Genomic DNA, 18,136 nt, shown 5'->3' on the forward strand with positions numbered 1-18,136 from the left:
TATATATATTATATACATATATACACACACACTGTATGTGATGACAAAGCATTTGTAAATGTAGAAATGAAGATACTCCAATGGTACTGTGTGGAGGACTTATTGAAGGCAATATTTCTTTTTTTTTTTCACTTCTTCATACAGCTTGAGATCTGTTTGCAAAGTCAGCAGTTCTGGCTCAAAGTTTTTTGTTTTGTGAAGACTTCACTGTGGGCTAATTGGCTGAAAAAATAATATTTTAATCTCTTTTGTCAACTAAACAGAAGATTTATCACACATGGCTTTTGTTTTCTTACTTTTGTCCTTTTCTGCTGGTGTAAACATAACCAGTTGGTTTGTGTTGTTGAACTGCATGGGAACAACAGTGCATATATTGGATTTGTTGCTAGTGATAATAGTTGTATTTTTGGTTGTAGGTATTTGAGTTCAGATTGAGCTGTTTTTTATTTGTTATTAGAGTTCTAATCAGATCAAAAGCTGAAACACTAAGAGAAACAACGAAGGGGCTCTCAAAATGGACTTTTTTGTGGTGAACTTGAACAGTTTAACACAACTCCTGATTCACAGTTGTCTTTTTATTTTTTATTTATTTTTTTTTGTAAAATGCTCAGCTTAGACTTGTGATAATTATCAGTCTCTATTTCTAATCTTTGGTACTTAAACAAAATCAGTGATATTAAGACTTTAAATGTATGATTCCAAATAACCATCACTTGGAAGAACTCTTAAAATATTCCTGGAGTTTTGCCACTTGTAATTTTTCCAATATTTTAATATGTATGTAATGTCAAGTTCAACTTGATAAAATGATTTTTTAAATTTTATTTGCACTATATAGCCCCAAGCCTTTTGACTGTATGTACATAGCAAAACACATACAATAATCATTATCTCTAGAATCTACAGGTATTGTATCTATTACTTAAGATGCCAGTGCTGCGTAAAAGAAAAAAAATATGAAGAAAATATTTATTGTACCTTCATATTTAGCATTTAACTGCTTGGTTCCGCTTGAGATTTCTTGAGCTCCAAATTAACCTTAATTGCACAAAAAAACTGCACATGCTTTAGATGTCTTGTTGTTGTTAGGTGGTGGCAAGAAATTTTTAGGGCAGAGTAATTTTATTACATACATTTTTTTTCTGGAGATGCAATGAAAAATGTTGGGAGAGATGTCCGTGAGCTCGGATAAGAGCCAGTCTCTCTCTCTTTTTTCTGTCTTTCATTAATAAGTCAATATCATTATATATATTATAAAGAATAAATTTTTGACTTGTATGCTTTTTTGAATTTAATAGTGCAGAAATGCTATTCTTTCTCTGGAATACTCTGCCTTAAATTCTCAAGCCCAAGAACACTTMGTTATTGCAAGGAAGTCTGGCTCACTCAGACCAATATAGATTTAAAAACTTGTCTCCAGATTTTTGCAAACCAGTGTATTCAAAAAAGAGGTAAATAAAATACTGTTTAACTGTATAGATATTATTTTCTACATCCTTGTTTTTTGTTTTGTTTTGTTTTTGTTAACGTGTATGGTCTCCAAGTTGGTAGAGCTAAAGATAAGCTCCACCAGCTTGGACAAAGAAGCCCTGTGCCACAATCCCTAAAGTCATTAGAATAGCAAATTTAGTCATGGAAATACACAGAGGCTAGCTGGTTCACATCAAGTCTTCCTGGAGGACACTCTACTGAGTGATCTAAAAGCTTATACAGTGCTGTACGTTTTATGGCTTGTATGTTTTATAAATATAATTTTGAAAAAAAATATGAAAATGTGTAACTTCTGTAGGAAATAATGTTTTTAAGTGCCCTAGGTATGTTAAACTAGTGTGAAAATATATCAAAGATCTATAGTTCAAGTTTGATTAACAGGAACACTTAAATCTTCAATATTTTTATCAATTTAATTTTAAAATTTTAGGTGTTAGCGAGGAAAGAATTGTTTTTGCCATGTTCTAAACAGATTCATAATATATAGGCAGTATAGACTTGTGCTAAGTCTTCTTGGTCTCTTTTTTTCTGAGTCATTACGGTCATTGCGTTTTTTACAGCTTATTTAAAACCAATTTCTATAAACACAACACATATCATGTGGTGTTGCATGAAATCCTTGTTTCTTTTCATTACTGGCCTGCTAGTCAGCTACAAACATTAATACAGCACTTGCATTATGCAATGATAAGAATGATGTCTGTATAACTTTTATACAACACCCAGTAGAAAACCAGTTTGTCTACTTGTCCTGTTTACCTATGGTGTTTTTGAAACCCAAACCTAAACACCCATGGTTTACTTTGTTTTGTCTGCAATGATCTTAAAGTGGATTTACATTTTATGTTGTTTCATTGAGAGCCTACACTTCTGGTAATCTTCAGAGGATTAAAAGCCAAAGAAAAAACAGCTTTGACTTGTTGTGAAGCAGATTGCCTCTTAGAGATGTTTTAGAAGAAGATCTAGGCTGATAAATGTAGTGTGATACTAAATCACATTTGTTATGTTATAGCAAATATACCTACTGAACTGTAGCAAAATTGTCAAATTTAGACTCAGACTGGGATAAAGTCAGGCATTGCCAGTTCTGCCATGACTGTTTCACACTGTGTTTTGTGCCGTCATTTAAGTCCCAATCTGTTACACAGTTAGACAATTATCACAAGCCCAGGCACACCCGTGTACTGTTTGGCACAGTCTCATTGTAATGAAATTACATTCACCATGACTGATGTGAAAATGAACCTTTGAACATTTTTTACTAGTGCTTATGAACTTTGAGGTCAGAATACTATATTGTTTTGAAAGAAGTCCACCTTTAGTGTGGGTGGGAATCAAATAAACCGTTTTTTAAACTAATAGAATAGCTTTATATGTTTATCTTTTCTGTGACCACCCCCTGAGTCCTTAGATTTTATTAGGTTTGCACTTTTATTTTTGCAATAGCTGTTTGGGATTAATGACCTTATAATGCCAAACATTGCTTTTGACTTAAATAAAAAATTAAATGTTAGAAAATGAAAACACATAAAAACTTACAAATTTAAACAGTCTTTTTAAATAAGGACAACATGCCTCAGTTGAACAGAAAAACATAAGCTGATGTTCCATGTGACGAATGAGAAGCAGGGTCTCAGGAGGTGAAAAAAGCATGATACTACATAACTCTTAATATACTAGTTGTGTATAAAATGCAATGCAATGCTGTTTCCTGTGTTTATCACTGTTTCAGTTAATGTACCAACTTAAAACAATGGAAAATGCAGTTTATAGGTTAGGTAAGGTTAGGATACAGTTGACAGTACTAATCATGCTTACGTCCATTTTCTGCTTTTTACTGCATAAAAAGTTATGACAATAAATCTACTCCAAGAATTCCCACGAAGGTTTCCAGGATGCAAGCTAAGTACAACTGGATTATGGCCCTCAGTTTTTAGGTAACCATACGTAATGGAAAGTTCCATCAATGGTGCTTCTGTTAGCATCTACATTAGCATCTACCTTGTTTGTTTTCTTGTTCCGTGTTGGTACCCTAGAGGCATTTCTTAAAGAGTACTCTGTCTTTCCTCAGCATGCAGCCAAAGGATCACATCAGTCTTTACTCTTGCGTCTCCTTTCTGGCAAGAATATAGTGCACCTGCAGTGTTAGTTAGCCCAGAGCTAATGCAAATGAATCTGTCTAATCAAAGGCACTATTAGACTGGTTTTGTGTATGACATGGCATAGTAATGATTAGGCTTCAAGTGATATAAAACACATATTTTTGAAGTTGCCCAGAGACTTAAATGTTTTTTGAGCATTGTGAGTTATGCGCCACGTGCTGATTAGGTGAAGATATGGTGGTGGGCATAGCTGTTTGACAAATATATTTTGACGAGGCTTCAGCTTGGTTTTCCCAGCAAGCACTAAAATAGAGTCCAAAGCAGTATCACGCAGACCTTGTTATCCTAGTTTAATAAAAGTAAAACATTCAATTAAATAACAGGGCATGTTATTTAATCAGCCGAAGATGAAATTATTTTACTGTACCCACAAGATTAAGTTTTTTTTTCTGGTTTACTCATGTAATGTTGTGCATTAAAAGCAAGCCATCAAGATGTAATGTGTAGTATTTTAAAACCACTGTTTGTATTTTTTGGTTTAGAAGTGTAGTAAAACACAGTGAGACCTTATGTAGATAAAGTAATTAATTCAAAATGTACACTTGGTATTTCCAGGCACTGGAAAATATTATTGCAAATATGATTGGTTCGTTTTACTCAGTTTTCTTTTCTAGATGACCATGACCTAATAATATCTGCTTTTTTAAAGCATTTAAACAAATTGAGGTGATCATTTATCCTCAAATGAATGCCAGCTTTGGCTGCACATTATTGTTTTCCAGCTGGTTTTCCAACAAGAGGGTGGAAGAAGTGCCAATCTTTGGCAGTTAACAGGAAATAAATCACAATGGAAAGTTGTGCCACCCAACCCAAACCTGTCATTGCAAGTGTTTTTGGCTTCAGTATAAAAGCAAAAGATTGCATATCATTGAATCATTAGGTTATCAATGTCAGCAGGACCCCCCCTCCTCCCCCCAATGTTCAAAAATTCATAGTTAATCAACAGAATAGCAGTTTTCACTGTGTTTAAAACAGCCGAGGGCCACTAAATGAACACTTTATCTGGAAAACTATTGTGCAAGGCAAGACCTGCTTTTTAAATGCCATTCTTTGTCCATGTAGTATTAATTTATAGATTTTCACACTAACCGGTCTGCTTCATTAGGCCTTGTCAAACAAACTTCCGTAATTTCTACAAAAACGTACAAAAAAACAAACAAAAAAAACCAACTGAATCCGATCAAAATGCCAATGATGATATTTTGTCCACATTTTAATACTTAGTAGCACTTTTAATCTGAATTCCAGCATGATGTGATCCAATACATTAGTGCTAAATTATTGACTTGATTTATTTTTAACATAAAATGCGAGAGCACAAGCTGAAGTGTTTCCAGAGTTTAGTCTTATTCAGTGAAACATCCAGAGTCAATCTCATCCACCACTTGATCAACTAAAATAATTTTCTGGATAGAAGCGATGTTCACTTCATTATTGTCTGTTCTTTTGCTAATCTTGTGCTCACTGCTCACACTTCAATAAAGCCAAGCATGGGTGGTTCTTTTTTGCAGCTTTAAAATGATAAATTTCGACATTTAATTTGCCTCTTTTTTAAGGAAAAGAGACAAACTAGTCAGATTCTTCAGTCACAAGAATTTAGGCCAACGTTTCCTCCTGGACTTTCTTCAGCTACCTTTTACTAAGCCTTTCATTTAGACATTGAAGTCTTGCAGAAGAATTGGTGTCTATTGAATGACAGGGTTACCTTGTTTAGTACAGGGGATATTGTGTCTTCCCCACCATTCCCAGTCCTGGAAAACAAGTTCTGTCTCTTTGTCCTTATGCTGAGGACACCTGAGAAGTCTGTGAAGGACAATGAGTGAAGATCTTACTCAAAATGTGCTAAAAATAGTGAAAAAATAGACTAAATGTTATTTTGTGAAAAACAAACCTCGTTGAAGAAAGACTTGTTTATGAAAAAGATGCTTCATAGGAGCTAACTAACAAATCAATCCTAAGTATCTCATCATTTTGAGAGGCTAATTCTTCCCGTTGGAAACCAGCGTTACATGTTATGCAAATTTGCACTGAGTTATGGATTATTATCAGTTTTTAATAAAGTGAATCAAAAGGCTTAAACTCTGTGACAGACTCCGTATTTAGTTTTGTCGCTCTGCCCTAATCATCCATCATATTGATGTGTGTCTATGTGAACATTAACACAAGGAGGACTAATTGTCAGCATCTGGCTGTTGGTTAACAAAGTATGCACTGATTTGTTGTTATTCAAGTCACCGGTGAGGTAGAGGATGGTAAGATGAGCTTGAAGGTCAGTTTTGGTGTGTTTGATTGTCCAGTCTGACCTGTAACTGTGTATTATAGTACATGTGCTGCCTATCAGTTAAGTGAAAAACCTTTTAACTTCATTTATGAGGCTTTGCAAAATTTCCCGGCATCAAGACTGAAATCTAAAAGCAGTTCTGTCTTTGACTCGATTATCCCATCACATGCCCTCATTATCCTTTGCTTTAGTCTCAGGGCATAGATAAGAGGTCTGAGTCTTTCTCACATCATTCCAGCACTCCCCAGGAGCTGGACAGCTTCTGGTAGTCCTCCAGTTTACCATGTGGTAGAGTGAGATTTGCAACAGAAGGTGAATCTTAATTGCTGATATTTTGCCAGGACTCTTCCCTGACCTACATTTAATTATTCAGAACGAGCCCGTCCCATGTTGTGAAAATATGGCAAATGATGGCCTTTCTTTACATAATGCGTTTGGGATTTCTTTTACCATCTATTTCTGTAATCTTGTGTTTTATCTGTTGAAGACCACGTTCAGCAATGTTCCAAATAAGCATTTTCTTATATGCTGAATAAAGGTTTTACTTGAGGAGGAATAAAAATATCCAATGGAAACAAAAAGGTTAATAACCGAGGTGGACCTATTAATGTTCAGCTCATCACAGAGTACTCTCAGTGGGGTTAAGTCGGCATTGTTTGGGAGTTATTTCAGGTGTGACAATGTTATCTCATGGTACCTGAACCCCTTTTCTTTACCCCATTTTGTCCAGTTTATTAATCTAATATGAAATTGATATCATAGAATAAAACGTCTTTATTTTTTTACTGAAACATTTTTTTCACTCTCTCTTTCTACAGATATTATCGACAAGAGTGAACTTAAAGCATTCTTTGAGAGCAACTCCTCACAGATTTATTTTATCTTCTATGAAAATTTCATTACACTGGAAAGCAACTTAAAACAAAAAGGTAAGTGGAAAACATTTTGCTGCACGTTCAAAAGTTAACCAGAGCCTTCAGTAGTTTAATAGTTAACCCTCTTCCTTCTGCCAATCTGCATGTTATTGCAAAGGTTATTCTCTTTCTGCCCCATTTTTTTCCCCATCAGTAAGTGCAGGAATGCTAAAATAACTTTCTTTGTGTTTCAGGGATCAAATCTCAAAGGGAGGAGCTGGACTCTATCCTTTTTATTTTTGAAGTAAGTCACCTGCTTTTTGCTGATGTTTTAAATTCAGCCTAACAGGGGATCATAACTGCAGTAGTGCAGAATTGCAATTTTGCTTACTTCCTGAATTTGCCTCAAAAAAAGGCTAGGATTTAGGAAGATATTGTGTGTCTTATCTCAATCATTTCCTATAGTTATCTAATTTCTCACTTTTTAAACCCCCGGTGCGTATGCAAATCTAAAAGATCCTGTGTGTGTGTGCAAGATGTTGGGTCTGCAGGTTAAAATCCTTGACATTGTTTTTTCACCTAACTGAAAAGGCAGATCAAATTTCAAGTACAAACAATCAGCTCTCTGGTTACATTTGCTATGGGCAGTTCTGTAAAGACAGCAGCAGATCAGAATGGGAGGGAGGCTCTTTGTACCTTTTTGAACAATATGTTTTGTTTGAATTGTACACACGGTGACAGGGTTGTGTTCCTGTGTTTGTATGTTACATTTTTGCGAAGCTCTGAATTATACCCTTACCTTTTTTATTTAGCTTCTTATCAAAATACCCATCAAGATTAGAATAGTCTGGTAAAAAGGTCACTTAAATGATCTTTATTCACTTTTTTTCTCTTTGCATTATGAAAGCCACCCTGACTATTAGCACACATTCAGCTGTCTGACCTGTAAATAAATCCTGCAGTCCTTCTTTCAAATTTATGGAGTCAATATTGAAAGCAGCTTAACCCTCATTTGTCCCCTTTTAGCCCCTGTCTGTGACAACGTGAGCTTTCACCCGTGTGCTGAGTAGATAAGCTTACTTTGAGTGGTGTGTACAGGACAGATACAGAGTTGCTTTGATCCTGAGCTCTGACAGACTTTATGGACTTACTCTTTACTCCATATTAGATTAAACATTTTGAATCATATGTGGGCATTAATTTGATATTATTACAATGGGTCAGGTTAAACCAGAAAATATTAAACAGGAACATAAAATTTAAAGTAAAAATTTTTAGCAATATTTTGACACAACTAAGTTTTTAGCTTGTTTCCCCTTTTTATTTGAAGCAATGGCGTGTGCTGTATTTATCATCACAGGTTATGACAGTTTATACTTTATGCAAATTTATTTGATCAGTTTTGGTCACAGAAATGAAGGCAAAAGCCTTTGCAGCCGTTGCCCAGCTTGCCTCAGACCAGAGAGCAGAGTGGCCTATAAATGAATAATGTCTGGAACAAAATCCATTTTGCAGCACAAAGCTTTGCTGACACACTTTAATGGTTTATGACAGGTTAAGAAGAACAACACAGCTCAGCATTGTTGCCCCTGTTATTCTTTGTATGATTTTTTTTCTGGAAAGCAGCAGTTAGGTCTTCAGCCACCAAACAGATAGAAATACACTCCCACCATCATCTGAGTCCCACCTATGCACTTAAATTTGTTTGAGGCGACAATAAATAGTTTGTTGTGATTTGCTTAGGTGTGAATTATTTTTCCTTCTTAAGATGATAAGGTGTGGGGAGGGTGATCTCCCATGCTCATCTGTGGTATCTTAAGGGGTAATATTTGTTCCTCAAATGCTATAAACACTCCATGCTGTTTCTACCAGCAGCCATTGCTGTTCCCTTTCAGTACTGTGTGTCAGCTGACAAATGTATCCACAGCTGCAGCTGTTGAAGCTGCACCTGAACTGACCAATAACAGACCTTACCTTTTGTATAATAGCGACAAGATAAAGGTGAAAATCTCATTTGTTCTAACAGATTTAATGTTTAAACCTGCATGATGTCTGTAGTTTTTCCATTAGTCCCACAAAGCATGTTTTTTATTGAACATTTATCATTTTAAGGTCTTGGTATGCATTTTTGCTTCACTTCTGTGTAATATTTGTTGCTAGTAAGCATTGGAAAAGAAAAAAACTTAGTGATATTAATATTTTAATACAACCTTTTTTTATTGAACATCTACTGTATGCTGCTGCTTTGATAAAAAGTTAAGTAAAGTGTAACATAACACGTGTTTCGATGCCAAGAATAATTGTTTTATTTTTAATATAAAGTCCAGTGTGTTTGATGACAAAGAAGTGGCTAAAATCAATTAGAGAAGATTTGTTCTCCATCATGTCTAAAATACTACGGGATTGTGAAACTGTTTTTGAAATACTTCGCTGTAATCAACAAGTACAACAAACAAAATGTGCATCTTGGGAAATGATATTTTACAATATTTAAATTCTAAGCCCCAAATTATAAATAGGATTCTCCTGAATGTCTTTGAATTGCAGAATGTGAGTTTTGACATTCTAGTTGGGAAATAATGTTTTGACTTTGTAAAGTTGTGTGGTGAGAATCAGCTACCAGCACTATAAGCTGACCAGTTATTAAGAGAAATTATGGAAAAGCAAATTCCAGATGTGGATTGCTGATAGACGTGTTAGGATGTATTTTCAGAAAAGGGGGTGTATGTAAAGGGGTTAAATGCAACATGGATCTTCTGTAAAAGATTCACTTCTGTCTCCATTTGAAATAATTTTCTATTTCATGTTGAACTTAGGATATTGGTTTGTTGACTCTTGCTGCTGAACACTTTCATTGCTTAGAGAATTAAGTACATGGAAGATATTTTTATTGACAAATACTGATTTTACATAAAATAATAGACCAGTTTAGGTTTTAAAATGTTTTTTTTTTTCATCACAAGACCAGAACTGAGCTTCTGAGCCTTGAACTCTCTCCTGATTTGTTTATGCTCCCGCATGACTGTTGATGACCCCTCGCTGCCTGAGTGAGTGTTTATCTTGGTGCCACTGAGGTTGTGGGACAGGTTAAGGGACAGCCTTGGGACCAACTAAACTTCAGAGGAAAATCTGCATGACCTCTTTCTTTCCAGGATATGACTTCGCCGTGACCTCTTGTCTGTCATTCGGATCTGACTCAGCATTCCAGTGGTCCCTTGTTATCCCTTCTGAGAATGTCCTCATCTAAAATACTGTATCTTCTTCTTTTAATGGATATTTTTGAACGTAAATGTGCCATTTAATTAGTTTACATTTTTTTTTGATTAAACATTTTATTTATTGCCTTTTGGGGTATTATGTTTAAAGAAAAATAATCATTTTAAAAACTCCAGCCTTTTTTGTAAGCTGTTACTGAATTAGTCTAATTTTAAACTGTTTTTGACATCAACATTTCATGTTGTTAGACTTTATTTGATACATGTTTTGCCCTACAAATATTCCCCTGTAGTTTTTCTGCCAGGTGCAATTCAATCAGACTTATTTCAAAGATCAGTCATGTTAAAGAATTTTTTTATAAAAAAAATTGCAACATTATTTAGTATTTATTTTAACCTAACATTTTCTGTTTTCTGAACTTGTTCTGCATTACAAGTCTTGACCTGAAGGCTGGTTAATTCTTAGTAGTTAGGTAGTTAGGGTTTTAAAAATAAATGACATGAGTAGGTGAGTATTGGTATCTGAATTATTGAGTTGTACTGCACATTTTACACACAAGGAGGAAATTCCTATTCTAACTCTCGATGTCTCTACTGACAGCTTTCATATAGTCAAATTTAACATTTTAATTTTAGGCAGCATTAAAATTAGCATACTTTTTCTATTTAAATTCACTGTGGTAAAAAGAATTTCCAGGTTCACCTCAGGGTGTTCTGATGCAGTTCAGCTTTCAGAAAGTCCAAAGAGCAGCCTAAAGCTGTTGACACTGAACAGCTGGGTCAGCAGCAGTGAGATTGTGTGCTGATGCTGCCCCCTGCTGGCTTTAGAAAATTAAAACTGCACCGTAATTCTGCTAATTAGTGTGAATTTCTTGATGATAGTTAAGAGTGTTAAAAGTGTTAGACCTGGCTTTGGTTTAGATTTATAAATGGATTTTACAAGATATTTGCTAAAAAAAAATAGAGCAAACTTCAAATAATTAAGCTCTTTTATTGGGCCACACAGTTGTACATAGCATGACTTGCTGAAAAGAAAGCTCTTATATAGTGATATAGTGATTTTTATTGGGATTAACAAATTACACACACTGATCACTGCATTAGATTATTATGTGTATGTAGTTTTGGTGTATTTCTGTAGATGTGGTAATTGTTTCTGTAGTGTTTTAGTAACTGGAGAGTTTTTGTCATCCTTTCATGTTCTCAGAAGTCCTAAACAACATAAAGGACAGCTTTTTTTCTGAGATCGCTGAAAGTCTGTGTAGACCACCTATATTCTGTGTCATGCTCAGGCTCTGCCTCTGGAAACCTAAGTGCGGATCATGTAAATGTGTTAAAGCTGCAGTCGTGCAACAATAATGCCCCCATCTCTATGCTGGTGCAAGGCTGCAGATTAGAGTAACTCCTCCAACCTCTAGCCCAGCAGACTTTGCGTTTGCTTCACATCAGCCAGTAAATTCCTCGTTGTTGGTTCGTCTCTTCCCTCTCCACGGGGAGTATTTCTGAGTTAGTTTGTACATGTTCTTTCTACCCTCCTTATTATTTTTTTTTTTGGTGGGGGCTATTCTGTGAGAAGAAAGACAGTGTTATTTTGTCTGTATGTACACACACACATACACACACAGAGTAAGACTTAAGAAGACTTCCCTGCTGTGCTGCTGCTGAATATGTCTCTGCTGCCCCAAGGAGACACAGTAAAGATGGCCAGTACAGCCCCTTTACTGAGATGTAATAATCCCTCATGGAATCAATACTAATGTGCAGCCACATGTCTGTATACGCATATAAATCATGTCTGTGGATCAGAGAGAAGTCAAACCATACAGAATGTCATCTTATACCGCTTTAAAATGATGCATTTTTTTTATATCACTGCTGTTACTGAGAATGTCAAGAATTTTGTCTTAGAGGACAAAAAGGTAAAGAGGCGGTGGTGGAGTATAGTTTTGACAAGCTACACTTAACATGGAATGACTTCTGGGTCATAGGATAAATTGAAAAAGACTAGTTATAACATGTAACGCCTGAAAAATATAAGATTTATTATAAACAGATGTTTTTTAACATGTAAAGATTTGTTATGTTCTAAAATAAAACCACACATTTCTTACAAACATTTATTTCCTATTTTTTAAATTAAATACTCCTGTAGCATCATGTAGCTGCAGATGACTCAATCTTTTCAGTCTTGCACTTTTTTTCCCGTCATGCTCTTCTCTGCATTTCTCACAGTCTAGGGCAGATGAGCTTTTTATTATGCTGACCAGCATTGCTCGTCTGTTTGAGAGGGTCAGAGCTGCATGTAAGGAGCAGTAAAAGACTGGCATGATCTCTCCATTACAATTGTAGAGTCATATTGGGTCATTGATTGGGCTTTGATGAAAATTGAACCCCTAAGGATTTAGTTGCTCGCTGTGAATTAAATCAGCTAGCGAAGGTTGCACAGCTGCACACATTGTACCCCTGCCTTTTTTCCTTCTCTTCAAAGAGACCTGGTTAACCTGCTGGTAGACTCAAGAATAATGATAGACTGCTGAAAGGTTAGGGTGCACTAATTGAGTTAAAAAGTGTTTACTGCTGAGGCGATGAGTGCTCTCTTGTGTCACAAGGTTTTACACAAGCATGAAGCAAAGAGGAGACCTTTGGTACTCCTTTGGTCAGAATTGGCCACTTTCCAATAAAAAGCTGGTTGGTTATCGTTACCGTTTTGTATTAGAATGAAACTTGATGTAGGCATATTTGTGTTACCCATATCCATCCATCCAGCCATCCATCTATCCATCTGCTTATCCGGGGTCAGGTCGCGGGGGCAGCATTAAGCAGAGAGACCCAGACTTCGTTCTCCCCAGCCACTTGGGCCAGCTCCTCTGAGGGAATCCCAAGGTGTTCCCAGGCCAGCTGAGAAACATAGTCCCTCCAGCGTGTCCTGGGTCTTCCTTTGGGCCTCCTCCCAGTGGGACGTGCCCGGAACACCTCACCAGGGAGGCATCCAGGAGGCATCTTAACCAGATGCCCGAGCCACCTCAACTGGCTCCTCTCGACATGGAGGAGCAGCGGCTCTACTCTGAGTCCCTCCTGGATGACTGGGCTTCTCATCCTATCTCTAAGGGTCCAGACACCCTGCAGAGGAAACTCATTTCGGCCGCTTATATCCGCGATCTCGTTGTTTTGGTCACTATCCAAAGCTCGTGACCATAGATGAGGCTAGGAATATTAGACTGACCGGTAAATCTTCTTGATAGCTTTGCCTTTTGGGTCAGCTTTCTCTTCGCCATTACAGATGGGTACAGCGCCCACATCACTGCAAACACAGCATGAATCCGCCTATCAATCTCCTGCTCCCTTCTTCCCTCATTCATGAACAAGACCCAGAGATACTTAAACTCCTCCACTTTGGGCAGGACCTCCTCCCCGACCTGGAGGAAGCACTCTACCCTTTTCTGGCTCAAGACCATGGTCTTGGATTTGGAGGCACTGATCCTCAGGTTTATAAAATTCTTATTAGAAGAGTCAGTTTCAGCTATCTGGATAAGTTGAACCCTAACTATGTTGTGGTTCTTACTGGTTTTTGTGCCAGTTGTTCACATCCTTACTAGGAGTCATTGAAACGAAATGAGACTGAATGACAACAGCTTGTCTAAACTAGCATACCTTTTCACTAAAATATTTATTAAATATTTTTCAGCCCATCTGCATTGAAATATAAAACAGTTGCTTGTTTTCAACTATTATCTCCCTTATTGTAGAATATATTTTTGGCTACTGACTGTTGATCATTTAAGAGCACAAAGAATTATTGTGATTTTAGATGCAGAAACCAGCACTGTCAATTAATTTGGACTTTTTCATCTGCCTAATATTTTTAGATTTTAAATAGAAAAATGTAATGTAATTTGCTTGGTAAAACACAAAAGGCAGTGTTATAATAAAAATAGTAATTTAGAAAAAGCATGTTACCCAATCTGTAAATATTTCAAATATATCTATTTACTTATATCTATGGTAAAATGGTAAATGCACCGCTGGACCCTCTGATCACCACAGGCAAGGTTGTTGGAGTGTCTTGCTCAGGGACCCAATGGCTGAGACAGATGGAGCGGGGTTTGAACCCTCAACCTACCAGTTACAGGATGAACTCCTACCTCCTGTTGCCACTGTTAGCAAACAAATGACAGTGTTTCATCTTTAAAAGAAAGTCTGTTTACCAGGGACTTTAATTTAAAAAATGGCATCTTATATAGGGTATATATCCTCTTCTGCTGCTGCAACTTTTTTTTTCATTTTAACTTTAATTATTTATTTTCAATATATTAATCATTACTTTCTCTCTTTTTTCATCAGAAAATTCTGCAACTTCTGCCTGAGAAAATCTACAACAAATGGCAGTTTCACAGTATAGGTATGTACTTTTTAATATTTTGTTTCCTTTTAATTTAATGGCACTACCCTGACACTCACCATTATTTTTTTATAAAACATACAGCTGTTTTATGTTGCGTGTCTTATCTTAATTCTTTGATCTTCCATAACCTCAGAGAGACTTTTAAGGACAAAATAAATATCATCAGAACCTTGCCTAAGTCTTTGTTAATGAGGAGAAAATAATTGGTTTTAGAACAGAATGCAAATGGGAAATGCAAATGAACACTTGCAACTAAGTAAATTCATTATGCTTGCATAGTTTTGGTGCTGCCCAAAAAGTAAAACCTTTGCAAGAAGCAATAACTCCAATTATAACTGTTGTTGGTTAGTTTTCTGTAACTAAACTGGTCCTGTTTAGATCATTGTTCCAAACTGGTCAGTTCTGCAAGCTTATTTCAAATATCAGGACTCATCTCTGGATGAATTCCATAGAAAATTTCTTCAATTGGTTTGTCACATAGCAAGAAATTGTGAGAGGTTTAAAGTTGCCTCTTATTCTCGCTGCACTCACAATTTTCTTCTCCACTCCTCAGTTCACGTGTCATTGGTCAAGATGCAGTATTATTTATATAGTTGAGCCAAGAAAACTCTCTCGAACATTTTTTTTTATTTCATGTTCCGTCCAATTTCATTACAGATAGAAACCAGTGCCATCTGAGAAATTCCTTGAGTATCTGGAATGACAATAATGACTTGTCCCTTTCAAACAGTAGATTGCAAGGTCACAGATGTTTCACAAACTCTATTATAGCACTTCTGTCCCTAGACTCACGAGTATGAAAAGATTCAATTGCACTATTGTGCACCCAACATTCTGTTGAAGGCTGGAAAAACATGTTTATAAATTCACAAACATGTCCACTTCGCTTCACTTTTAAAATGAATTCAATTACTACCAGTTAAAGGAATTAACTTGCCCTTCAAGAATGCACCACACCAGTGGCATTATGTTGCATCAGTTCCTCAAGTATTTTACCTTTCTTAATATTTTCTTCTGTACTGGTGAAGATTATCAGTCTTCAGGTCATGGTAATGCTAAGTATTTGAATCCGAGATCCTAGAGTACATTAGGAGAGAGACCTTTGGTTCTGAATAAGAAATAAAAGCTCTGAGATGCCACCAACCTTGTACAGAAAAGGAGAAGCTATCATGGAGAGATAAGTGCCGGTATGTTTTAGACTGACTGACTGAGGAAGTGGCCGGTATTACTACAGAAAGCTGGACTAAAGAACAGCTGGGAATGAACTTGATAGTGCAAGACCAACCAACACAAAAGGTCAGAGTCTATCAGACCAGACAGGCTTCCGGGTGTAGATTGTACAGCGATGTCCTTGAGACAGACCAGGACATATTAGCTGGACTGTTTCAGATGCAGGCAGATGCAATATAAAGGAGAGCAAAGGCCCAGTGGGATTTCAGCCTGGCATGCAGAAAAAGGCAGTGATGATTACTGTAGGGATCCTAAATAACAGCATCAGAATGTAACATAATACGATTGCCTTTATCAGTGCATTTTTCTCACAACTGATGTTGTATAATGCATTTTCCAGACACTTTCCATACTACAATCAAGTAACTATGTTCTCTTCAGTTGTTACGAAAATTCAAATCAAAAATAAATTTAACTTAACATCATATCCTATCTAAATGCCTTGGAATAGGCCTTTTTCTCCTTAAGAATATCCTACCGTTTCTGACACTCCCCAAAACAATGCTTCATGCCATTTACAACTTTTTGTAGGAGCATTGTATTTTGTTGTAAGAAAAAGAAGCAAAATTGGATATCGTTTTGGAAAATGGCTATTCAGGGTACAGTTGAAACTCACTCGACTGATCCCTCATCAGACCTGTAAAGAATGTTTTCTGAAGAGCAGGAGTGATTACAGAGGCTCGTACAAGACATTTCAGCTTTAAAATACATATATCTCTTAGTCATCCTCTAAGCTACATTGTAGCCACAGCTGATGGAATGGGGGATGGAACCGGCAGCCGGTTAGGGTTCCATCGGTGACTCCCGTAATCACTCCCCACAGCCGCCCCGTGAAGAAATATTTCCACTGCTGTTACTCTGGTGGAGCTGTATGGGGGAGGCCCAGGGGAGGAGTTTTGTACCAACAAGTGTTTAGGCAGCTCCACATGACTACTACAGGAAAGTCAAGGATTTCTCAAACATGCATGAACGAGTCGAAACAACACTGTTTTTGATTTTTAGAACATGATCTGAAGCTAAAATAAAAGAAGTTGATTTTACATAATACCCCCGTCTTTAAAATTTGCATAATAAAAATGTGAAGTCATACCACTTTACCAAGTGGCTTGTTATGATGACTTATCAAAGTCAGTTTGTCTATGTGGAAATGTCACTTTGTGCTGTTTGTTTGGTCTTTGCCTGTCATTCAAGTTTTTTTTTAATTTGGAGTTTTATTTGAAACTTTTAATTAATACACTATTTCTTATCACTAGGTTCTATTCTGAAAAAACTTCTACACACTGGAAATTCATTTAAAGTAAGTACTTTTTTGCACGATAACTCTGTATGCCAGCATGCAGAATCCTGCTTCACTGTGGCTCATACAAGGTCTTAAAAATGAGTGTACAAATTCCTGTGTTCATTAATTTATTGTAATTAACCTTTTTTGTGTATAAATTAACGACCACTTATTCTGTCCAGATCCGCTGTGAAGGAATCCGTCTGTTCCTGCTGTGGCTGCAGGCACTAAGGGACAGCTGTGCTGAGGAGCAGTACCTTATATTTGCCTGTCTAATTCCAGGATTCCCTGCTGTTCCCTCTTCTAGAGGACCCTGCACACTTGACACTATCATTTACAACCCTTTTTCTAACCCACCAGATGGTGAGTCAAAGCAGACGCGTCTGTGCAAAATTTATATTTGGAATTCTGATTGTATTTTATTTTCTTCTGTGGTCTGTCCATCTTTTAAATTTGAGCAGCCAAGGTTGTGCCTGAGGAGATTACACCACTGGTTCCAGCAGTGATGGGAGAAAAAACTGCAGATGACCTGACCTGTTACATCCTTGAAACATTGCTCAAGTATATGGTTATTCAGGTAATGAACTCTGTCATTACAAGAACACTTTGTTACTGGCCAGTTGCAGAGGCAATATCGGAAGTTTTTATTAATTTTCTTTTAGAACTGCTGTTTTTAGTTCTATTCAAACTGCGAATGACACTCCTGAGCGACACTAGGTCCATGTCCTGTTCTTGAATGTGACATCTGCCTTTATACGGTCTATTTTCCAGGCCTCCAGTTTAGAATGGAAAAACAAAGAAAATCTCGACACAGGCTTCAGGTTTCTCTTCAGTCTTTTCAAGAAATACTACCTTCCCCATTTATTCCCTTCCTTCAGCAAACTCACAAATCTCTACAAGCCTTTATTAGGTAAGCTAAACCACAGAATACATACAGTATAATTATCTTTGTTCTGAAGTCTCAAATATTCTCTCACTCAATGTTTACACTATTCATCAACTCAGAGGTTGCTCCAGTTTGATATATGACATCTGAGTTTATGCTACACTTTTTTTAGAGGTTGTGGTTTGAGTATTAATTTAAGCAACAACGGTGGTCACAAAGCAAAAGGCAAGCTTGATAAAGTTAACAAAAGCTGGTCATGTTTACATTTTACATACAAGTTTACCCAGTAACTTTTATCACAGGTTGAAAAATAATCTTGTTAATAATAATTATAAT

The 18,136-nt window shown here is 36.5% G+C and overlaps 1 protein-coding gene across 1 annotated transcript in view; it reads left to right on the forward strand.

Moving 5' to 3' along the window:
• Positions 1 to 18,136, forward strand: part of ralgapa2 (Ral GTPase activating protein catalytic subunit alpha 2) — a gene marked incomplete at its 3' end in the record, with an annotated part of 79,826 nt that overhangs the window by 3,220 nt on the left and 58,470 nt on the right. Inside the window, 7 exon segments of the mRNA XM_014010883.1 lie at positions 6,753 to 6,863; positions 7,043 to 7,092; positions 14,345 to 14,402; positions 16,889 to 16,932; positions 17,097 to 17,277; positions 17,376 to 17,491; positions 17,686 to 17,824. Of these exon segments, the coding sequence (XP_013866337.1) occupies positions 6,753 to 6,863; positions 7,043 to 7,092; positions 14,345 to 14,402; positions 16,889 to 16,932; positions 17,097 to 17,277; positions 17,376 to 17,491; positions 17,686 to 17,824 (699 nt within the window).

This window comes from Austrofundulus limnaeus, unplaced genomic scaffold (assembly GCF_001266775.1).
Source record: "Austrofundulus limnaeus strain Quisiro unplaced genomic scaffold, Austrofundulus_limnaeus-1.0 Scaffold2, whole genome shotgun sequence".
Lineage (NCBI taxonomy): Eukaryota > Metazoa > Chordata > Actinopteri > Cyprinodontiformes > Rivulidae > Austrofundulus > Austrofundulus limnaeus.